The sequence below is a fragment of the Drosophila simulans genome, chromosome 3L (genome assembly GCF_016746395.2).
Source record: "Drosophila simulans strain w501 chromosome 3L, Prin_Dsim_3.1, whole genome shotgun sequence".
In the NCBI taxonomy this organism is placed as follows: domain Eukaryota; kingdom Metazoa; phylum Arthropoda; class Insecta; order Diptera; family Drosophilidae; genus Drosophila; species Drosophila simulans.
The window spans coordinates 6,568,398-6,593,060 of record NC_052522.2 but is presented as its reverse complement, the minus strand read 5'-3'; the positions used below and the strand labels follow the sequence as shown (position 1 = coordinate 6,593,060).

Here is a 24,663-nt window from a genome sequence, read left to right as displayed (position 1 = left end):
ATCGCTATTATATGAATAAAGTTGAAATCGTTTAAACTTGAAAACGAACTAAAATTCTGGGAGGGGCTGGGGCACTTCAAAAACGCCCCCAGCAATTTACAATGGTTTTTTATTTTTTATTTGCACACCTTGACTTGAGAGATCCTGAAGTCATGATTAACAATTGGAAAGGGGCCTGCGATGGAAATATTTTATTCTATTCTCAACCTGTGCCAATTTATTTTAATTAGCAGGCTCCACTAATTAGTCTTAATTGCACACGAACATGCTGTAATTACAGCAGTGGAGCTTTCCTACCCAAACTATTTTTCATCTGCCCAATTTTCGGTGATCAAGATGTTGATTTATATTTATCAAGCATGTATTTTAATATTTTTTTTACCGATTATCAAAAGCGACAGCTGTTTTAGAAACATGACCTACCTCAGCATATTAATTGTGGTAAGGAAAAAAATCTGATAAATAAATAACACCTGAGCGGATTTATCATATGCCAATTATAATACGTGAACGAGTACGGGTTTATTGTGATATAATAATTGGCTGTGTGAATTGAAACTGAATGTGCTAATAGTCTCGAGTAGCAACGGCGATCGGATGTAGGCGATATGGAGTGGACTCGTGGGAACGCCCACGTTGTCGTCCAATTATAATGATATTAATATCAAATCAGAACGATAAGGGACAGATGTATCGAATCTGAAATGCCCTCGCAGGTGTGCCGATCATCAAAAGGGTTGTTGCTGGGCATAAAAACCAGGGGTTTTCCAATAACTGAATTGCTTAAGGTAGTAATACCTATAATCTTTCGCAGGTGTGCTTCTCAGACTGAAGAAATGCTGTTATTCTTATTTCGAGATAGAAGAATCGTTTGTATTAATTAATTGATACATATCAATCTCAATGCTTCATTAGTCCCTCATTTCACACTTGGCTTAAGCTAATTTATAAAGCAAGTCTTGGGAATTCCCATGGGCTAATATCATCAAGTTAATGTGGGATATATGGGCTAATATATAATTCAAATGACAATGAACAAATACGGCAACAGGTGCTCGAAATTGAAGGTCACTTTACAAGTTTATAAGAACACAATTTGGTTATGGTTTTACGAATTAAACTTGATTTAAGATTTTATGTACCAACATTCCCATAAGCTGGGCGTGTTCTACAATTAACTCTCAGTTTATTAGGTTAAGTGAGTAAAATTGATTAGAACCTTAAAAAATAGCATGTATTGCCAAATGAACGGCTGCTTCGATATACCCATTTAGCACTTGGTATTTAATAGTTAATGACAATTGCTGATATATCTCCATTATGGCATTACATGATAATAAAAATATGAATTGGCGGGGAAGTTCAGCTGGAGCTAAGGCTGGGCATTTATCAACTTAGTTGGCCACAATCGGTTAATTGTCCGACTGATTTGGGTCAGGTTTAAAAGGCTGGCTCTGGCTCTGGCTAAATACTGAGCGCACATTCAGTTTGGTATGGGCAAACATTTGCACTTGATTCGATTGCCAAGACGAAGTCCGGCGGACTACGTGCCGCTTGGTCAGTTGGAGCTGGTGGGACTGTTTAGTATATGTATGTATGCATGCCCAGTGGCATAAGGTTCTTATGGTGCTATCGTGTTATGGTCTTCTGTCAAGGCCACTGAGCAAATGGGTTAGGGTTGCAGGAAACGCGAGGCTGGCACGGGTTTGTTGAACCGACAACGGCGAGCTAATTGCCGGAAGCCCAATGCACTTTGCAATTAAACACTTTTCATTAATTGTTTAGGTTTTTGTTTTTACACTGCCCCAACTGGCAAAAAGAAAATAAAATTCAAAACAAGAATAAAGGCAGTGGCGTTGGCAGTAGCAGTCGGACGAGCTCCAAGCGAAACACGTCTCATTTACAGCCGCCGCCAACATTTCGAATTTGGCTAATTAAAAGCGCATAAAAACCACGACGAAAAAACCCGAAAAATACAAAAGCCAAGGTTAGCTGGAGTTTGGCTTTGACAGTAGAAGTAGCCAAAGGAATTAACTAGAACATGTCTACGGCTCTTATTGCTATTACCAGTATTTTGGTATTTGGTTTTGGTCTATGATATTTGGCTTTGGCCAACTTCGAATATCAAAGTCAATGACTTACAGCTGGCATGGCCAAATTCTGCATTTGGCTTTGGCATTCTGGCCGCCATTTCGTGCCAATTAATTGCAGTCGAAACGCGAGTCTTGAACTTTTCAGAGATACTAAATCTAGTCGCATACTTAGCTGCTACCTCGATTTTATAATATATATATATATATGTACCTGCTGGAGGTGTGAATATCTGCAGCCAAACCGTTAGCCACTTCACTACCAACTGCACGGGGCTTTGGCCCGAGGCGCACCTGTTGGCCGGTTCTAATTTAAATGATCGAGCATTTATTATCGCAATAGCTCTCGGGCTAATTAGAGTATGAACAGGTTTCCATCCCGCCAATCTCGAGGGGATGTGGTGGCTCCAGGGGTTGGGCTATGGAGTGGGTCGTAGAACCCCTCATTTGCATTTGGATGCTGGAACAGCTGGTCTTATGAATATTGAGGAACGTGAGAGATGGATCCATAAAATACTCAGATATTTATAGATAACATATTCGTAGTGTTAAATAAATTTTCCCAGGCTGGGATTTATTATAATACAGGGAGGATCCCGACATACTGATATTCTATTTATAGGTTTTTAGGTGGTGATTCATCTAACTAATCCTTATAATTAAGACTGGTAACTATTATCGAATATTCCTGTTTTGTTGCATTTTTTTTTGTAAATATTTTAAAGGCACTACTAAACTACATTCCACTATGTTTCTCTGGGCCATGCTAAGTAGTGTCACGCGGTCCATAATTATAAACTATTACAGCACCAATTGGCTAGACAATTACATCCACGTTGACCAGCTGCGCGATCACTAAATAGTTCAGACCACTCCGGAATACGGAATACGACACCTGGCCCAGATAAGTACTGCCGCCGGTAGCTAAGGGCCCAGATACCAAGACCACTTTCGATCATAAATTAAAATTAGAATTTTAAATGCAAAGCTAATTAAGCAAAACTGCAAACGGCCAAAGGCAGAGATAATAAGTTTTAGAGGTAAGTGGAGAAAACCTGTGAGAGTTCATGCCAGAAGCCGTCAATGTTGTTAAATAATTGCAAGAAAATCGTGCATAAAATTTCCCATTAGCAGTTGCCAAGCAGCAGCCACCCTGTCTGGCTTGTGAGCCAGGTGGACGACGGGGCGTATGAGCGATAATGGATGCACACACTAGACATTGGCACGCGATTGAATCAATGGATTGACTTGGCTTGGGCCTGATTCTGCGCATCAGTGCTCCCATTGACGGGTCGGTCAATATTATGGTTTTAGCTGGTCAAACAAAGCGGGTAACAGTCCGGTACGCAGAAAGAGAGCTGACGCAATGTCAACAATTGGACAAAGTGATCTGTTTGTCATCGCCGATCACCGTCCCATCTTCGAGAGCGTGAGCTGGAGCTGCATGTATAGAGTCTGGAGCCGAAAGTCTTAAGTGGGCTTACACGCTTCACTGGGCCACTTGTTGACTCTGGCTAATTAAAAGTCGTGCACACGCGCTCTCAAAGCGGAAGTTTGCCTAGAGTTGGGGAAGAATCCAAAGGTTGGCAGTGGGTTAGGGAATTTACCTGTTAAGTGATTGAATACTTAATTCTTTAATAATGGGTTTGAAGTTGTTAAATTACGGCTAAAGGCACAGTATGCATATTTGACAATAAAATGCTAACAGCTGTAAGTTTTTTCCTTTGTTAATATTGAATGAAAATATTCAGAATGCCTAATCGATCGACAATTGGGATAAAACATATTAACTTGGTGCTAATAGATACGCCCCCTCGAGCCTCTAATACAAAGTGTATCATCAGTTTCGTCCTTGAAGCATAAAAACACTATATGTATGTGAAGTGATCTCTCCCATCATTAAGCACAAGGAACTAAACATCCTTTTGTTCTTCCTTAAGTTATAAAACTGGCTTAAAACAAATAATATTTGCCAAAACTGAAAATCAGGGCCAGTTTTGTATTTTACAATTATTTTACAACTTGATTTTACCACAAGTATACAAGTGGCGCCACCAATTTAATTCAAAAGCTGCTAAAAAAGCTTTCGTGTTGCTGAAGTCTCTCGTAAGCTGAAAGTTGCGAAACTCATTTCCGTGAAGAGAGTAAATAATAATAACAATGTTCGAATTATACATTTTAATTTTATATGTATCTATTAGATACGCATGAGATATTTTTTGTAATTACTAAGTTATAATATACTTCGCATAATATAATAATATAATCGCATAACAATGATAGGATAAAGAAAAACTCGAATTGTTCCGTTTGATTTATAGAAAAATGTACATTTATTTACATAAAAATCCCATCACCGCTATCAGTCTTTTGGCAAATTGCTGTCGCTCTTCCCTCGGCTGTAGGGTCGTGCTCCGCCGAGCATCCTTTCCAGCAGACTCTGCTTGGACTTGCGCTTAGAGGCCAGCACCTCCTTGCACAGCTCGTTGAAAACCTCGGCCACCTGGTCGACGTGGTCGGCGGCGGAGACCTCGCTGAACTTGCACTCAAAGTCCTTGGCCAGGATTTCGCCCTCGTCGCGGCTCACCTGGCGCAGGTGCACCATGTCCACTTTATTGGCACAAAGTTGGACGGGTGTATCGGACTGAAGATCGGATTTGGCACGGCGTATATAGTTGAAACTCTTGCGATCTGTTATCGAGTAGACCAGCAGTAGGCCATCGGCCCACTGAACGAGCTCAGCTGCATTGGGGTATTCGTCTTCAGCCTGGAAATATGCGAAATTAATCTATAATCTATATTATTTTTATTAGATTCTCATAACCCACCTTGGGACATGTGTCTAGTATTTCGAAGAGCACCGGTTCGCCATCCACCATTGCCTCGTGCTTGTAGCGATTTTCAGTCTGATGATCGTACTCCCCGATGTAACGCTTTGTCAAGAAACGCACAATTAGGGCTGCAATCAAATTAAATAACCAAAACCATTTACGTAACATGAATTTAATTTATTGTCGTCTGCGCTATCAGCGGGATCAGGTGTAAACCAGGGTAACGCCCTCTAAAACCCAACAACCCTCATTTCGGATATGGGTCAGGACTTAAGCGAGCGTAAAGTATGAGTAGTTCCATAGTCCTGCCAAAATGAATTGCAGGGACCAATGCAGAAGAAACTGCCACCGGGGCAGGTGGATATTGTGAAAAGTGTGTCTTGTGGGGTTAATAAACCCGATTCGGCTGCCCGGCAACAAAACGCTGAGCCCTAAAGTTGCGTGTCTCGGGCCAACAAACGTCGTCCTTCGTAGGCCTCGTGTCCTGCCGAGGGGGTGAAGTTCGTCCTGGCCTGCTACCTGGTCATTTCCTATGCAAGTCCTTTGAACTCACGTCTAAGCAAAGTGAGACAACAACAATAGTAACACTGGGAACTGAAACCTCAGGCGCCACTTCAAGCGAGGATGACAACTTCTAGGAAGCAGTGAAGCTTCAAGTTGTGCGAATTTTACTTTATATGATCCATTTCCCTAGGTAAACAAGCAAATTTGTTATATTTGTTTACTATCCAAAAAATTATTTTTTGTGGTTTATGTGGTTACGCGTTTTTATATTTGACAATGGACTAACTAAAATGTATTAATATATATTTTTAATATAATTGTAGTGAATACCAACTGTATTTAAGGCTTTTTGCGCTCGCGTGTGTGCGTTTTTTGTGTGGCTAGTGGTTGCCTTGGTTGCCTCGCGACTTTTTAATGACATTTTCATCATTTATTTTCCCAACACCGCATACATAAGACCAGTGCTTTTCCCTCAAAATTTATGTTATCCGAATTTTCTTTTATACTTTCCGCGAGGTCAACGTTTAAATTCTTCGACGCGCGACGCCGGAATGGCAATGGGGATGGCGCTTCTCCGCCCGCTGGGCACTGATCTCGTCTAGGCCCATATGTCTATATGGCTATATGTCTATGTGGCCAAGTGCGTGTGTGCACGGTGAATTTTTCCGGCGAGCGGTGGGCGGTGGGCGTGGAGGTGGATGTGGGCGATTTAATTGCTCCACCGCATCCACAGACATAGACACACAGTTGAATTAAATATTTTCCCGGTTTTTGGTCGCTGATGGTGGCGGAGTGACAATAAAATATGTGGCAATAAATTTATTAAACATATATAATATGTTGCTTTTGGGATAGGAATTCCATTTGCTTAAGGGTGTTTTGTTTTTGTGAACCAGAAGAGTGTATGAATTTTTACCATTTAGCTAGTTTTAAGTTAAGTTAAGATCCCTACTAGTATTATAATTATAATAAATTTTTCTGTGTGACTACTTCAATTAAATATTTTACAATCCACTGACTCTATTACTTCATTCTCGCCATAAAATGAGAAGGCGTAGCTTATTCTCTGTCACAAATGCCACACCCAGTCGTATACTGCCTGCCATTCCATTTATTTTCTTGGTTTTTCATTCACATTATATTTATTAGTGGCACATATTTTCTAGTCATATTTCATATGGCTCCACTGTCCACGATCTTCTGCCGGTCCCGGCAGTTTTTCTTTTCTATTTACACCCAAAATTAGTTGTGACCGGGACATATTGTGCGCAGGTGTAAGCCAAAGTTGACATCTCATGACTGGGGGCCTCACACAATTTCGGGATTTCTACATTAGTTTTAAAGTCACACAAGATTTAATTCGTTAAATGGTCAAATATAAGATTACTTTTCAAAAGAGAAAAGGTCAAGTGAAGCTGTTGCTTTATTCCTTAAAACTTTGGGGTAGCAGGAAAGTATTTTCAGCTTATACTGATCAAGAAATAATATAAAACTGGGGTAAAATGTGACACTGGGAACATTTATAACGCAGGGGTAAACTTAAGTTGACAGAGGCGGGAATAAATTTCCCGGCCAAAGCCATCATCATCATTAGTATCGTCCTATGGATGGGGGTTCCCAACAAAGTGTTACAAATTAAATATATTTCGGGGATGCCCGGCATACGTGATGGCTGACAGGGAACATCAATTTATGCTAAGTCGTTCGCATCGAAGAAATATGCAACGTCTCAGCTGACAATGATCTGTGATCTCGTGAGCAGCTAACTATATATACGAGCTGAACCCGTGCACTCAAAGAAATATTTTTAAAATGTTAAATAAAAGTTGTTGAACCAACAAATATTTCAACTGTTGTGATAGGAATAGTAAGTATATTGCTTTAACTTGTGTGCTTCTCTATTTGGGATTGATAGAATGTACTTCCACTAATATTTTCTTCAGTGCAGTATGCGATGTGCTCATGGGTCGTCGTAAATTAGAGCATGGCCTGGTCTTTTGGCCAGAGCCGCTTGTCAAATCAAACGGTGGAAAGCGATTAAGGCGGCAGGCAATGCCAAAGTGCCAGCAGCCGCCACACTCACACACCCAGACACGGAGAGGCACAGATACTCCCAGTTGCAAGAGTGTGTTGGTGTGTGTATTGGGGGGATATCTGCAATCGTATATGTATGCTGCCACTTTATAAACAAAACAAACAAAAGTCTAAATATACACGAATCGGCGATTGCTCAACTAATTTGCTGTTGTTGCTCGGCATCCATGCTACAATGCTGCCCAAGTATCTATTGGATACGTCTGCTATTGCTCGGATTGTTTTCGAGTTGTTATTGCGGAGGCACTTGGCATCGCGGTATTTCGAATCTTACCGCTTTTGCCAACACTGGGCGCTCCGATCACGGCGATTTTCAACTCCGTCAATGTGGACTTCTTGCGCCGAATTCCACGCGTGGTCATCTTATCGCAATCCCTGAGTTCTCCAAGCTCCTTGATTTAGTTAGATAGATTTGTTTTTGTAACTTAAATTTTTGTTTTCACGGCAGGTGTATATCCGTTGGCGTGGGTTTTCTCCGTTTCAATTATCCGATTGTTATTGTTGTTTCATTTCAATGTCAAAACAAGCGCAAGAAATGCGTTTAAAATTACAGCCGCACACCGAATTTCGCATCCGTGAGATACGTTCATTTGTTTGATTTTTTGTTTTGGGTGAAATTTGGAAAATTAATGAGTTTTTTGCTGCCGCTGGCTGCAGGTTATATTCGAAATATTTTTTCGGATTTTTGTCTTATGCTTTTGGGCATTATTATTGTGGATACTGATACAGAAATCGCGCACTGCACTTTCGACGCGCACCGAAAACTCATTTATTTATTTATTTAAACCATCAATTTTGCGTATATCTCAGTCCGCCACGATTCGATCTGATTTGGAGTATGTCTTTTCCACCTTTTCTCTTTCTCTCTGACTGATCTCTGCTTATTTTCCTTTTTTTTTTTTTGTTGGGATTGTATCTCTTGGATTTTAGCCCGCCCGCATCCGTGCGATTTGCGCGGCCAACTGATTTCTACTGAAAAGAAAGAGCGGCGGAATCTGTGCTACGCCGGAGTGTAAGTGTAGATCGGGGATCTTCCGATCGACCCGATGTCTATAGCTTTTCGCGAGTGTGCGAGCGAGCATCAACCAAAAATAGACAGTACGAGGAGCGGAGCGGAGCAATTCCAATCCCCCATTCCGATCCCCAATTCCCAGACACGCGCCCTGCAAAGGGTTAAAGTTAAAAGTTGCTCAGTCGGCCAATAGGCTAATCGGTGCCATCGAAAATAGCCCCATCGATGTGCCACATCCGATCGCTATATCTGCGGCTATTTAGGATCGTTTCGAGGGAGCCAACCGCCATCATCATCATCGTTCTTGTGGGCCAAGACAAATGCAACTGCGAGCGGCGAACGGCAAATGTCGCCTTAAATTAAATTTAATTGACACTCTGGGTCTGGGAGAAGCAGCTGTGGGGTGACAACTGTTTCTGGATGTGTGGTTATCCTACTTCTATTATCGAAAAGCCCCTTAAATTGCAGCTGTTATGACGGGCGGTTAAAGTTTGTTTGGTTATTCAAAGTAATTGCACCTGGCGTAGGAATTAATTATTAAGCGTTTGGGGGAGGTTAGTTCAGGGAAGTAAGGATTATGAATATACAGGTACATATTATGCTTTCCAACTATAAAATATTGATTAAATTAGAAAGTAAGAAGTTTTAAGCAAAACCAAATGTTTTCTCCTTTTGGGAAAATATAAGTATCAAATAACTATCAGATAGTAAAAGTCAATTAAAATCCACCAAATGCAAACATAAACATAATATTATTATTTATTTAGCGTTTCCGCCCCATGTTGACAACGAATTAAGGACCTTTTAGTTATGCATATTAGGTCAATATTTTCTAGTTCATTAAGGAAATGGTCTGTAGCCATGTCCCATATGCATATCAGCCAGACTAAAACACCCTCAGCAACAATGCACGTGTGTCTATCCGCATTGTGCCGCCGAGGATTTCCCATTGCGGGGGTGTTTCCGTGCGAATGTGAGCAGCCCTAAGGGTTGAAAATTCCAGACGGCCGAAAAAAGCGGAAAGCATTTCGTTAGACGGGAAAATCTTGGCAAGAGCCAAACAGAAATCGTAACACAAATATAGGGGTAATCATTGGCGCCGACCGCTGAAAAGTATGCAACGCTATTTTTCCAACGACTCTTAAGCCACAGTCGCATCCCCGCACATTGGGAAATTGGGAAGGGTAGCCGAAACAGCTGGCTGCGAATGTTTTCCGGTTTTTTGCCGCTGTTGCCCGTTTAGTTTTCTTTCGAACGGCGAGGCGTTTGGACGCGCACGCGGATTACCAGTTGGGAAAATATATCGAAACGGTGTCTCGAAACTCACCCACGCCGGGAGCTTCTTTGACTTCTGGCAGCTGCCGCCAAAATACAAAAAATACATATCGAATAAAAACAAAGTAGTTTTTATTCGAGGCAACCGCGCGACGCGCACTTTTCGGTGTGTTTTCCTCTATTAGCTACTTATACATAACATAATAGTGTGTTTCCATCTGCTTCTTTGGCTTATTCGAAAAACTTATTTTCGTAGTCTCGACTCGTTTTTAGAAATCGCTGCGCGTTTAGCTTGGCAGTGTCGCCTGTTATTCTTGTGCCAGCCAGTGTTGAATTTGAAATATTTTCATTTAATTTGAAAATAAGAAGAAAGAAAGCGAAATAAAAAATACAATCAAATACGATTTCGTATATTCCCTGACGACAAGTGCTCGGTGTTGTTACTCTACTTGTGCGATTGACAGTGTGTGCTTTTGGTTAATGGAGAATACATAAATAGCAAATAATGAACCCATAACAAACAAGAAGCTACGAATTGGCCATTGACTGAATAATTAGCCTAAGCAATTGCCATAAGAACGGAAACATTATTGAGCGATTTTCGGCTACCGTTTATGGCGGACAGGCAAATAAAATAAAAATTATTATATATTCATATGAATTTTGCCATGGAATTACTGACAATTATAAGTGAATTTGCATGTAAATAATTTTCTTAAATTGGAAAAGCGGGTTTTGTCCGCAAAACGTTACAGCAACTTTTAGACTTTTATAAAAATTAAAATTTATAATCTTTTTTATTTCGTTGTGAGACTTTACATTTTTTGTAGTAAAATCTGCGCAGCCCTTATATACTTTTTTTTTTTTTATTTAAAAGTCTTTATTTTTAAACCATGTTTTGGATAACATGTTTATAATTATCCTTCCCAAGTCCTCTGTGAAACCTTCTTTAAAGCTTACTCATCAATCATTTCGCACAAAAAACACACTGACACACAATCAAACCCACTCACAAAATTGTGATGTCATCTGGCTTGTCGGCTTCTGCGGTCACCGTTGGCAGCCAAAAGACGAAATTAAAAGCGAAAATGATGTGACTTACTAACCACAAATGGAGGACGACTTCGCTGCCAGCAAGGACTTCGCTTGCCATCGGTCACGTGTTGCATTTGGCTCGAAGGATTCTCGTGATTCCCGTTTGTTTTAGGGTCTGCGAATGAAATCATCAGCTCGCAGAAGAGAAAATCAATGAAATTGTAGGGACAAACTTTTATTCGTTCACGCACTGAAAAATGCAATTTTCGCGGCGACTCACTGACGCTGAGACAGCCTGGCGACATGGCCATGGCATATACATATATATGGCACATATAAAAAGGACAATTGCTTAATGCACTATGCAATCCCCTATTCCATTGTCCTTTTGTTCGTAGCGCACACTGTGCACTCGGGTAATTTAATCAGTCAGGCGCTCAATTGACGCCAGGACCCTAGGAATAGAATGGGATGGAGTAGTAAACTTGGCAACTACAATAAAAGGGCCCACAAAGGACTCTGCGTGTGACCACTTGCCGCCCCCTAATGACAGCGGATTGCGGGGTGGTTGGGTGCGGGGTTCCTAGCAATTTGCCGTAATTTTTATTGACATTTTTATTTTCCACCCATGACGTCGGCATCGTTTCCACTTACAGTGTTGCATCTGTTGCATTTCCTTTTTAGCGAGTCGCAATTGCACTTTTTTTTCTTCAGCCCATTTATGAAGTTTCCAGTGGCAGACGGGCCCCTTTCGGGTTTTCCTTTTCAAGCGAATGACCTAATAGTTGCTAAATAGGTTTATGAGTTCAGCGACCAAAGCAGTGGAAAGGTATTTCCCTGAATGGTCTTAAAAAAAGGCAATTACTTAATTTAGTCTCTAATTTAATTAACTCGTGTCGTTTGGTTAATAAATGGTTAATCTTTTATTGTATTTTGAGTACTACAAAATTACAGTACACACATTTACGCAGTATGAAGTTCGCATATCAAATTTCAAAATGAAATCTCTCGATTTACTTAAAAAATAAAATATTAGCGGTACGATGGTTTCTTGATTTTTTTATGTATGGAAATTTTCTCTATATCTTTGACCCAGATCCTTGGAAATAATTCATGATCTATCAATAAATTGAGCAATTTATCATCACCCCAAGTAACCCTAAAGTAGCCCAAAAGTAGCAAAGTTATGCGTGTGGGATTTGGTAAAAAATACCGATAGGGTGGAACAAATGCCGGTAGGCAAAACGTAAATAATAACAACCACCCCTTGCAATTAAAGAAGGAAATAGGCATTAAAACACGCCAGGCGTTGCCGTCAATCAAGCCAAAAATGAAATCTACGCCAAAAAGGGGGCCAAGAAGCGTCGTTAGAAGAGGCAGGAAACCACCCCGAAAAGGTAGAATTTGCCGGGAACCACCCTTAGAATAGGTTAGACAACAACCCTAGGAAATCGTAGAAACTTCAAGATATCTCCACCTTGCTTTATTTTTTTTGACTCTCTTATGCGTGTAAGCTACCGCTGTTTTCGATATGTACAAAAGAAATAACGAAAACATACACCCGCATCGCTTTTGGCTTGAACTTGAATTTTGCAGAAAGTAACGCGTCGATCTTTGCAGACAACAAAAAAAAACCCGACAAACAACTTCGGGGCTTAAAACCGGCAGACAAGACATTCTAATGGCAAACAATGGGGCTATAAACCAACACAAAAAGCTCATTTGTGGGCCAGAGGTGCCGGGAATAAAGGCATATAAACTATATATGTATATGTATTTATATATATATATAGGCGGTACCTACATTTATTGGTATGTGTTTAATTTGAAACACAAAACCCAAAACAAGCTTTAGATATAAGGCATTCGAGTGTGTCCGCCGCATATGACATCATTTTGCCGTCATCAGCGATAACCTCATCATGATCTTTTTCAAAGATCGCTCTGCTGGCCAGTCGGTTAATTTGCTCTCGTATCGAAATTATGTTAGCTAAACTCATTCTGTGCTGATTTTTCCAGAATTTGAAATTACACATGTGTGTATATGTTGTGGGATGTACTGTCGACATTTTGAGCTCATCCATTCGCACATCTGGTGAGGATACTTTCAGTGGGTTATGCTTTTCTATATAAAAGACATGTGCGCAAATAAACACGATCCCATGGCGACCGAAATAATCTCGAAAGCATAAATAAAAAATAATGAAAATAAAAGAGGGGAAAAAAAGGAAGTAAACATTTAAATTTCGATTGTGTTTGCTTTGGATCATTAATTGTTTGCGTTGGAGAAGATGGTTTATTTACACGGCCTTATGTCACAGAACTGGAACAAATAAATATTTAAAATTTACAGTGGCCTTGAAAGAGCAAGTTATATAAATAGTTTCCCCTTCTTTGAGTAAATATATATAAAGTTCACAAAATGGTTCACAAAACTTGACCATAGTGGTAGAACTTTTCCTAATTGTTCGTCCATCTAGCTTTCACTGTATTTGGTTTGTCTTGTAAATCTATATAGTGCCCAAACATTTTTCATTATGTGTGTCACAGCTTTTGCAAGTTGTGGATGACTCAGAGGCGACGACGCCTCCTTCAGGCTGTCTCAAAGATATATACCTAAAGATATATATATATTTGCAGAGAGCAAGATACTTTCGGGCTATTTCGGCAACTGTCATGGACCCCCAAGCATTTACAGTAGCTGCTCGGTTCTGTTTGTTTTCATTTATGACGCACCACTATTTTGGCGGACCAACGAAACTAGGGCAAACTTTTGTTGGTTCTGTTTTGATTTTTGGCGACCAGGACAGCAAACATTACTCTACTAAATAAGGCAGTTAAATTGCCAGCGAATTTCAATGTCAGACGGCGCCATTGTCAAGCAAGTCGCCAACTGCCCACGCTACATAAAAAGGGATTTGCTAAGACTTTTGTATTTTTTTTCATTTTGGTGTTCCGTTGTCGAGGGACAGACAAAGGAAATGTTGTGAACCAATCGAGAACATGTTCAAGTTAATGCTGCATTCGAGGAAATGTTTTCCTGTTTACGAGTATCAGAGTATCTGCCGCTTGAATGACAGGCCAACGTCAAAGCCAACTTGTAGCTACAAATGTATCTATGTATCTCCTTTTGCGGACCTCGTGCTGGCGCTCTTGGGGGCCGGTTTCCAGAATTGCATTTGCTGCCATTGAATTGGAAATCAAGTTTTGAGGAAATGTCTGCAATGCGTGACTTGGTTGGACAAAGATCCTCGTCGACACGACTCTGGGTCGCGTCAGCGCCACTGGGCACCCCTGACTTTGGTTCCCAGCTCCAAAAATGGTCAGCTCGCAGGTTAACATACGTTTTTGGAGGCCCCACATTGCGTCTGCGCAACTGATGTCTCAATTGTCGGCGGCGTCACTTTAATTCTCTTTTCGGATAACGGCAATTGGCACTAAATAATTAATTGATAGCCAAATTGAAGCTAGTGCAATTACAATTCAATTAAGCTCGAATTCCATGTCGCAATCGAAAAAAAAACTTGCAAAACTATTTCAAAAAGGTTCGAAAGTTGGAAACGCGGGGTGGCGGCAGGCAGAAATATTTTCACGCTGCACTGGCGCGTTCCAAATGCATAGGAAAATACAAGGTTAAATGCAAATATCTCATACATTGAGTCAGCAATCTATGGAGCATGATATCATAATTTGCCTAACGGTGGAAAATTGATTTAGAAAACTGAATCTGGGTCCATAAGTAAACTTATCAAAACTTTTGCGGTATGATCTCATTTTTATGGTGTCAATCGGTTTTGTTAAGTGAAAAATTAATTTTAAAAATAGTAAATGTTCAATGAGGCGTACAAAAATTTGTCACTCGGTTTTTTTTGCGGTCTTATGTAGAAAAATAAAATATTTTTCTTTTGTTATAGCTTGGAAAGCCCTAGGCTCGCACGTTCTTTTTGATAAGTAAATTAATACAGTATAACCTACGATGAGTGAATCAAATATAGCTCTTAGATGGCATCCCCTCTCCCTTTCTCATTCACCGAGTGCTAAAAAGTTTTTTAAATATAGATCGCACCGAAAAATATTTCGTCAAAACGAGAAGATGATGTCATCGAGGCATTGCTCCAAATATCTCTAGAGAAACGTAGACGCGAGATCATTTTATTTCGTTGTCTCTGGGGTCACGACACCTACAAATTGAAGCTGACAAAAGTTTTGGACAGTTTAATGGGGCTTGCTTCACCGCCACTTGGAGCAGAATTAAATGAGCAATTCTTTTTTTATTTTGCAAACCATCCAAACACCCACCTCTGCTGACTAGTTTGGCCGACAGCTGACTGGGAAATCAGTCAAGAAACAAGTGCTGTAAACAAAAATGCATGAGGAGGCAACAAGTTGCAAGCTGCTGCCGGCCGGCCCATTTGCATTCAAGTGATGGCTGCCCCCCAGCGATCACCACAAAATCTAAACAAGAAATTGATTTTCCAATGGGTTTACCTGAAAAACTACATATGCCTTGGATTCCCCACATTGTGTGGCCCAAAAATAAACAATAAAAATGTCTGGAAGAGGTAGACTTTGATGTTTGTATTTTTATCTTGCGTATAATAACTACAAATTTCAAATTTTCGAAAAACAATTGTGAGAAATTCAGCAAGATATTTGATATTGATGAAATTTTTATCAGAATTAAGTTTTATTTCGGCAACCTGTTGTGATTGCTTATTTTTGCCATAAAATTGAGGTTTGTGGTCCATATTGAAACTAGATGCTAAATACAAATATAAACAACAATAAATTCATGCTAGGCTGAAATATTTATGAAATTCGTTTTTTTTCTGCCCGCCGAGCAAAGAAAGATTTTCTATTTTTGTGTCTCGCACTAATTGAGAGAATTTTCGCCATAAACTATGTGGAAATTATTTCTCCACTGGATTTGTTCATCTGCATAGCTTAACCTCCGCTCCCTCGCCAGAATTTTGGAACTTGTCTAGTTTTTCCCCAGTTTTTCCCCCGTTGGCCCCTGGGAAATGTGACTTGCGTGTGGCTGCTCTATAAATTGCTCAATCATGGGCTCCACTGGCTTTACATTTGCGCATAAATTCTTGTTTGGCCTCTAGGAAATTTTACGAATTTTCCGGAAAACATGAAGATCTTGAAGGGTCGGGTCACTATGCCCACCCATTCGTTCCCCCCCAATGCACTTGCCTGTGTTTTGACCCAATTTCCGTAGCTTAATTAATTAGACGACGCGGAGCACGGGCCATGTATATATATATGTATATATGGTGCACCAAGGGAAAGGGATCGGATGGGATTGTATAGTTTAGATTGCGTGTATCACCCTGTTGGGGGCGTGACCGAGTAGCCAAATGGCTCCTCAGGGGAGCCTTGTTATTCCGTTAATGAAAATGCGTTTTTAAGTGCATTTCAGGCGGTTGAGAGATGCTAAGTAGATTGTAAGTTCCTCAAAGACAAGTGGGCGGAATGACTATAAATAGGTTTGATGTATCTATGGATTGAAATGCATCTAACACTGGACTGCAAGCGCTTTTTAATAGTTTTGTTTACAGCACTTTAAGAACGGAAGATTTCTTTATATAACTACTTGTTTAATTCTAAAGCCCTAATTAAAATGACTAAATTATTTTGAATAGATTCAAGACTTTTATATTAGTGATATCTTTGGTAGTGGCGTGTAAAAGTTGAAGGCAGCATTCCAGGCAAGTTGTCAACACACGATTGTGAGTCAGGAAAATGTCTTTACGGCATTTCCATAATCATAAAGCACGGCTCACTGGGAATGGCAATGCCAATGCAATTCTCGCATTCACAAAGACCTCACACGAAAACAATGAATTATTGCACAATATCATTAGTGGAAAGCCCTAACGGAAGTGTGCCTTATAAACTATGACCAAGGTTTGTCCCGCATTCGTGTGTGAAGTGTTGTATAGCCTCACCTCAAAAACTCCCCCCACGATGCATTCATCAATAAGTCACTCTACACTCCATACTCTATAAATTGCCCAATTGATTAGATGTACGTTCATTCAACTATGGATTTTCGAATGTGTGGGTCTACGAGTGTAGGTCGTTCCGATGCAATAGTAATTCTGAAAATAAACCAGAACCTCGCTACGTGACTGCAATGTAAACAAATGGAAGAGACCCAATTAAATGCACAATAAAACGAGGAAATCGAAGAAAAATGCCAAATCGAAATAGCGTAGAAAATCGATAAATATGTGTGAGTGGCGACTTAAACTGGCTACCGAAACTGATTTGCGTATTGGGAAATTTATGCTGGCTAAATGTCAAAAGGCAAGTGTGTGTGAAAATGTGCAAAACTACCATTTGAAACGAACGCTCGATTGAAACTGAAATGAAAACTTGGGAAAGCGTTAATGTAGCGTTTACTGGCGATGCAGGGCATTTGAAGTGCATTGACTGGCCCAAAAATCTGGCTTAGTGCCATGGAAAGGCTATGAAAGATGGCCAATAAATTTAGCTTACTTTCATTTGGACCTTTTCGAGCGTCTAGACCTTCAATGACGCTGCACTTGCAGTGGCAATCGCGGTCAACCCACACGTTAGCTCTCGCCGCCCATGTTCGGAGCCAAATTGTTGACACAGTTCGAATGGTCGCACAATTTATGCATTTTAAATGTTAATTAAAGCCGGCAAAGTCCCCACATGCATCCATTCATAAATTTAACTAAATGCAAGCGGCCTTTGTTGCGGCTTTTCTAGTTTTTCCATTTTCTGTAGTCGCGTTACGCATAATTAAGCGGGCGGCGCGCTGTCTGAACACAGGCGTACAAAACCGAAAAAAAATGACAAAATCTATATAAAAACCAATTGACCCACAATGTCTGCTGAGATATGCAATGGATAGGCGCAACTTTGTGGCCAAATATTGCGCTCAAGAAAAAATATTAGACAGCGTCAGAAACTTAAGTTTCCAGCTGTCCGTTGAGGTGTTAAAAATCGTTGGGTAAACAATGCGAAAAATACAAACAAATAAGCAAATGCAAACCAACCAATTTGCATAAGGCATGTGCAAATATATTACCTCATTGTCTTTTGATTTTTGGTCGCTGGCTTTGGCCTTATCACTAATTGACATTTACGAAGTGATTTACTTGACAACTGATAAAACAGCAGCGACATTATTAGAGGGTCATGCTGATTGTTGTACCTTGTAATTAAATTTCTATTTTCGGAGGCCCACAAACGCGCACATTCGTACATAATTACCGAACCACTGGCGACGCCATCAAGTTGCCCCAACAGAAAGTAACAAAAAAACAACATGCACGCAGAGTTCTCACAGTTGGTTTTCATTTGGCAGCTGAAAAACAACAAAAAAAGGCAGAGGCGCCACCCAAGCGGAAAAGTTGCAAGCGGGCGTGTGGCGAAAAGCGAAAAGAAAACTCGGATAATTTGCTCAGGCGGCAAAGCCGTCGATTAGGTAACCAGATATGGGATGTACCAGTCTAGGGAGTTTTAAAAAGATTTGAAAATATTATCCTCTTAAGCGTGAAGAGCTTTTGCTTTAAATTATTTATTTATGTTAAGGAATGATATTGTACGTACAAGACTTTTAAAGATGATCACAACACTGTAATATTTTCACTATTTTTATAAAAAAAAAACAAAAAAAATCAAAAATTTGAAATTTTCAATTTGTGAGATGATATTATCACTCCGTGAAAATGTGCGGGCGTCAAGGGCAGTACAGTCTGGTAGATACTAAAATGGATTTATGAAAGCTTATGTATGATTTATTTATTACACATGACATAAAAGTCACAATGTGTAGAAATGGTATACATGTTGTTTGTGGCCTCTACAGAAGGTAATACGTATAGGCACCGTGCTATATACAGTCCGGTTAATTGTCAAATGCCCAACGAATAGGTTCCTTGGACTGGCACCTCTTCCTCCGATCTCAAACTATCCAAACACGCAATTGAAAATGGGCAACCATTTTTGTTTTTGGTTTCTGCTTACTTTTTGTCGAATTTCTGGGCTAGCGCCGGGCAAAGTTTACCAAAGGTCATAAATAAGCGCACTATGTCATACGTAGTGCCCATGTGGGGCAATCACTGGTAGTCCAGGTTGTGGAGCCCCGATTCGGATGGTTTTGTTTGGGGGGTTTTCGGTTTTCTTCTCTCTGCTTTCAATTTTGGGTGTGTGCGTGCGGGGCGTTTTGTCATTAAGTTGAAACTGAAGCTTCGTGTTTTTTTGTTTGATTTTTGCTGCTGGTCGTTGGCTTACTAATTTGAATTTCGGTCTCAAACCCAACGACAGTTTTTATAGCTGCTCTCGTATTGTTTCTGTTACTATTTGGCTTACGTCATGCATTGCTAGTTTGTCGGCTTTTGTTTAGCGAGTTGACCTTTTTTCGTACCTCCGGTATAATTCAATGCTGATGCTGAGATAATCTGGTAATGCTTACTATATTATTTGCTGTAAAACCAATTTGTTGCAGTCATAAAAACTGATAACGCACTGATTGGAGCTCATCTATTTTTAAAAGATTACAGAGTGTTTCTATATGAGTCATTGTGTTTACTTATCAATTTGTTTGCATTTGGCTTGATCTTTGGCAAGGCTATCGTATATTTTACATTATTAATTGACCTAGCGGCGTTGTGGTATTAAAAGTCTAAAAGTTTATAAACTTTATGTAAATCAGACCTTGGAGTCTATGTAATTTGTTCAATTAGCTGGTGGTTTTTGTGAGATTTTGCAGATGGTAGATTGATCTGCCCATCTGCTCGACCTTCTTCTGTTTGGGTTGGGTAATTGTGGATTTGTATCTTTTGGGGGGCGTAGATCTCACGCAGAGTCAGTCAAATGCTTCGCTTATTTTGCTCGGGGTGATGTAATTTGCCTAGACGACAAGCCAAACAACCGGTTTTGCCACAAACTACTTAAATCTTGTTTCTTGCCATCCAAGTTCTTGCTGGGAGCTGCGCAATGGGAAATTATGACGATAACCGTCTGGCACTTTCCTTTTCCTTTTCTTACACACTCCCATTGTCAATGTTGAGGAACAGAGCTCACTTTAAGTATCATCTTGCAAATTGCAATTCAGACGGCAAAAGAGTGGCATTCTTGCTCGACACATGCGTTTTACGTTTTATCAAGCAATTTACTTGTCAAGGGGGTTTAACGCACTGTCTAGTGGTTGCATTAAGCACACAGAACGGGTCAATAAAATGGCATAACTATGATCTTAAAATGTAAAAAAGACAAAATCTTTTTAAAAATTCCTACTTCTCCTTTATTTTTTAGCTTAATAGCATCTAAATTAAAAATGTAATATCCAAGATATACCAAAAGTTATATTTTAATGACTGCATCTGTTTCCACGTATCATAATCTCAAGCAAACAGTTTGCTGATGATTAAAGCTATGTGCCAATGAAAATTTTGTTGACAGTTAATTTAAATTTATGTCTAGGGCAGGCACAATAAATATTTCATTACCGTTTTGCTGTTGTCGATGTGTTCAATTACTCGGTTATGTTAGTTATGTTGCTGCTGTGCAACAGTGCGTATGTGCGTTATGAATGTCGACGGTGGCCTATTGCCGGGATCGGGACAGAGATCTGGACAGCGGACATAGTCTGTCCCGGTTTCTGTCTTGTTTATTTTTGACACCCCATTGTGACACGTATATATTTATATTTATATTTTTAATAGGGAGCTCTTCGAATCATTTTCAACATGTTGTGCTTGTCCACCGATTACCATCGATGGGTGGCCTTTAATTGCTTGATTACTTTTTGATATGCCCACAATTGGGCAGAGCATCATCATGTGTAATATTCGACCGGGTGCATAAATAGTTTTCCAGCCTCCGATATCTTATTCTTTATGTGGTTACAGTTGGTGTTATTTACACATCGGCTTGTGCGTGTGTGTGACTTTTGTGGTTGTGGTGGCTCTAGCATTTCAATGTCTTTGTATATTTTGTTGTCTTCCCTTTTTGTCTCGGAAAATGTAACTTTGTTTCTTTTTTCTATTTTTTTTCAGAACCCATAGAGTCTAACATGAGCAACTGAGTCCCAACGAAACTAAGAGAAAATCGACGAGGAAGAACGAAACCCCCGGAAGGTGGCTTAATTACTGAGATTTTATATAGATAGTTTATAGTAACCGAAATCGAGAAAATGGGTTTTATTGCGGAGCGAAAGCCGCGTGTCAACAAGACGTTGATCTCGCTCAAGTTTGTTGTGTTCTTCGTAATAACCGGTGAGTACTGCAGCACTTTTAAAATCTTATAAATATTCTTTAGTTAGTATTTAATTACTAACAAATATTTATTTTATCCTACAGGTCTTACAGCTTTGCATGTTTTGCATGCCACCAAGCCACTGTTGCTGGGTCTGAACTTCTCGGAATACCGGACCATTACTATTTTGGCGCCCTTCGTCTCCATTTTGGGTCCTTTGATCGCTGGTCCCTGGGCTGATCGGTTGGCAGCCAAGAACCCCAATACTTTTGGAAAGACTCTACGAGTGCTAACTGCCGTCTTCTTGCTGATCTCGGCCTTCATATATGCCTTTCTGTTTGCCGTTCCGGAAGTTACCCGAAGGGGAGAGATACGAGAGCCGCTGGTCAGCTTTGGCTGCGATGAAACTGGAGGATTCTTGTTCCAGGAGCGCTGTGGCTCGAACGCCACTTGCAGCAGGTGGGATCAGAAGGAGGGCAAAATCAACCTGACACGTTGCACCTACAGCTGCCAGAATCCCAAGCTCTATGAGCCCCTCTATGTGGCTTGGTTGGCTGAGGTTCCCACGGTGGCTCCTTCAACCGAGCAGAGTTCGGAGTTCGATTACGAAGATGAGGGCAGTACTGCGGTGACCGAAAGTTTGCGCACCAGGAGGGACGTGGACAACTCGGATTCGGCAGATAGTGCTGGTGTGGAGGCCATTAGTGGTGAGGTTCCTCTTCACCGGTCCATCAGACAGGTCAAGAAACCCCCCACCAAAGTGTACGTCCAGCCGCCTCATGTCTGTCTAACCGAAAGAAACCAGAACGGCGAGGATGTCGTGAAGCACTGCCACGCCTACACTGAGGACACCACTAGTGTGGTGATGGATGCCCTCATGGGCTCAGCGATCAGTCAGGAGGAGCACTACGATGACTACGAAGGATGGTGCCAGTACCCACTTGGTTAGTAGATAATTAAAATAAATATTTTTGATTTTATTTTTGTATATTTTTATAGAGGGTTTCCAGTGCCACATTCCCGAGGAGCAGGTGAATTACATGAAGGACTTCAAGCACTACAAGCAGAATGACAGCAACTGCAAGCCTATGATCGAGTGCCAAGTGGTGAATCCCTATCATGAAAAGAGTGTGCTTTCGGACAGCGAGTGTACTAATGTGAGTATAACTATTATTCAAATAAAATGCATATTTGATAATATTTTTATTTATCCTTAGACCACCGGTAGTGTCCAGGATACCCTCGTGGGCTATACGACTATTCGCCTGATTGGAGACATTTTCCCCATGGCTGCACTGACTCTTTTGAACACGGCAATCGTGATCGCAGTTCGTGAGACCTCCGAGGGAAGAGGCGAGGTGTGCCGCCAGTATGTTTGGGGCGCCATTGGCTATGTAGTGCTCTTCTCGCCGCTGGATCTGTTCTTCTTCCAGAACGAACCAAACCATGATGCTGCCCTAGTTGCTCTTATTATATTTATTGTAAGCTTTGTTTTGGGTGCTGTGGTGCTGCTCTGTGCCACACAAATGCCACTGAGTCCGCCGGAGTGGTGGTGGCACACAAAGACCGGAATGCTGGTGGTTCCCATGTCTGCCATCCGTCGCTATACTCCCGAGATTTTGGTGCTCACACTGGTGTCCATTCTTTTTGGCACCTTCTGGAGCAGCATTCATAGCTACTTGCGGTGGACTTTCACTGATGTCAATGCCGTTTGCTATTCTGGCTTGATCCTTATCCTGGTTCTTTTCTTCAATGTGGACAAGTTTATTGAGTACTGTGGGCACTCGAATATCTTCATCGGTGGATTGGCCATCTTTGTCATTAGGTTTACGGCTTTGAGTGATGCCCAAACCCAGTGGTTGACTGTCATCATGGAGACCATCGAGCCGGCTGTAATTGGTCTGATTTGGATTACTATTATCCTATATATGCGTCATGCCATGCCAAGGAAATTGACTGCAACTGGACAGGCCATTGCTGTTTTGGCCTTCTTTGGATTGGGTAAGTGTTGGGCAAGATATTCTACGTCAATCTTTTTTTTATAATATTTATACTTTTTATGTATCTTTCAGGCAAAGGCTTTGGTGCTCTGATTGGATTGGCTCGCGATGAGCGGGATCCGAAACTGGAGTTCTGGTCCTGCAGCTACCAATGGCTGGCCATTGTGGCCTGCGTTGTGGCTTTGGTCTATTTTGGAATCTATAATCTGATCCTGGCCCCACGATGCACCGCCAAGCCACAGCACTCTGAGGAGTTGATTTCTGGATCCGCATCGCAGAACTTTGGTAATACCGGAACCGGAATCGGTGCTGGGAACGGAACCGGAAATGGAAATGGAAATGGCGCTGGAGCGTCACTAAATGGAAACGGAAACGGGAGCTACTCGCCACTAAGGGTTTACCACAACGAGAGGGGGAAGAAGGGACAGTTTAGATACTAAGATAATGTGGGAAGTCCAGAGATTAATGAATCTTTTACTCTTTGCATGGATCACTAATGCTCCGCCTCTCTCAAATCGAGGGCGAATGATATTCTTAGTTTTTAAATGTGTAAACCACGCCTCGTCCTCATCCACCTACCGCCCCCCGCCCGCTTGAGGGCAACACTGCTAATAGTTTGTAATGCGTATTTTTGCTAAGTGTATACACCAGGAGGATGAAAGCAAAGGAGTGGAGACGATTAAAACAAAAAAATGAACTTTTTTTATAAATCGCATGTAGAACTTATTTTATTTGTTATTTAATGCCAACTAAGCGAGTTTATAATTTTAATTAAATCGCAACGCGGAAGATGACAAAGGCAAAAAATATCACCCAACCAAATCATCAACTGCCCGAATCTAATTGCAAACAATAGCCATGGATACAGCAAAAGCAATAACGACTTCCCCAAACAGCACGTCGTTCTCTTTACAACGTTACAAAAATGAAGGCATCAATTTTTAATGAAACATTTGCGTGATTTTACTAAGCATAATATATGATGCACTATGAGCATATAAATGTAACAATAAAACAGAAAATGTAATTATACAAAAATATAATTAATGGTAATTAAATGTTTCCAAATTAAGCATAATAACTGGCGAAGAGGTTTTTGTTATGGGTTAAAACGGGAAGTGGAAATGTCATGCGAAAAATATAATGAAGGTAAATGAGGAAGTAATTTGGCCAATAATCCACGTTATAATCTCATGAAGAAATCTACCTAAGTTCCATTTTCGCCGTCTATGATGCAGCGCCATCTACATTTGGCTTTTTCTGCGGGATAAGTTCAAGTTTTCTTAGACAACGACCTTTGCATGGGAACTTAGCCGTTTGTAAAAGCTGAATAAGAATTGCTATGGAGCTTTTATCTGGAAGCTTATCTTTTATCAAAAGCTATTGTCTTTAAATCCCACTTCTTGGTTAATTATTTTCGTTATTTTCCACCGCGATTTGCAATTTATGAGTCCAATGAATTGCATTTACTCAGTCAATGACGCAGCGTAAATATTTTGCCAGCACTTGGTCTGCCAATGTACGAGTCCTTGTGTGGAAAGACGGAGACAACGCCACAGGATGACGGACTCTTGACCCCGAAG

General features: G+C 40.7%; 2 protein-coding genes across 3 annotated transcripts; one reads left to right on the top strand and one right to left on the bottom strand.

Annotated features, from left to right (window-relative positions):
- Window positions 1-4,394: 4,394 nt before the first annotated feature.
- LOC6737039 (ras-related and estrogen-regulated growth inhibitor) lies at window positions 4,395-8,528 on the bottom strand. Of its 2 annotated transcripts, none has more exons than XM_016170967.2 (3): window positions 7,794-8,528; window positions 4,919-5,049; window positions 4,395-4,857 (listed from the first exon to the last, which is right to left on the bottom strand). In XM_016170967.2, the coding sequence occupies exons 1-3, from the start codon at window positions 7,879-7,881 to the stop codon at window positions 4,453-4,455; spliced, it is 624 nt and encodes a 207-aa protein (XP_016030670.1). In that variant the 5' UTR covers window positions 7,882-8,528; the 3' UTR covers window positions 4,395-4,452. The 2 variants fall into 2 exon arrangements, with proteins under 2 accessions (XP_016030670.1, XP_039149429.1); XM_039293495.2 differs by lacking the exon at window positions 7,794-8,528 and adding an exon at window positions 5,760-6,214.
- Window positions 8,529-9,748: 1,220 nt separating this feature from the next.
- LOC6737038 lies at window positions 9,749-23,806 on the top strand. Its single transcript, XM_016170098.3, has 6 exons — window positions 9,749-9,972; window positions 20,882-21,100; window positions 21,185-22,024; window positions 22,080-22,237; window positions 22,298-23,081; window positions 23,153-23,806. The coding sequence occupies exons 2-6, from the start codon at window positions 21,019-21,021 to the stop codon at window positions 23,518-23,520; spliced, it is 2,232 nt and encodes a 743-aa protein (XP_016030669.1). The 5' UTR covers window positions 9,749-9,972; window positions 20,882-21,018; the 3' UTR covers window positions 23,521-23,806.
- The last annotated feature ends 857 nt before the right edge of the window (window positions 23,807-24,663 follow it).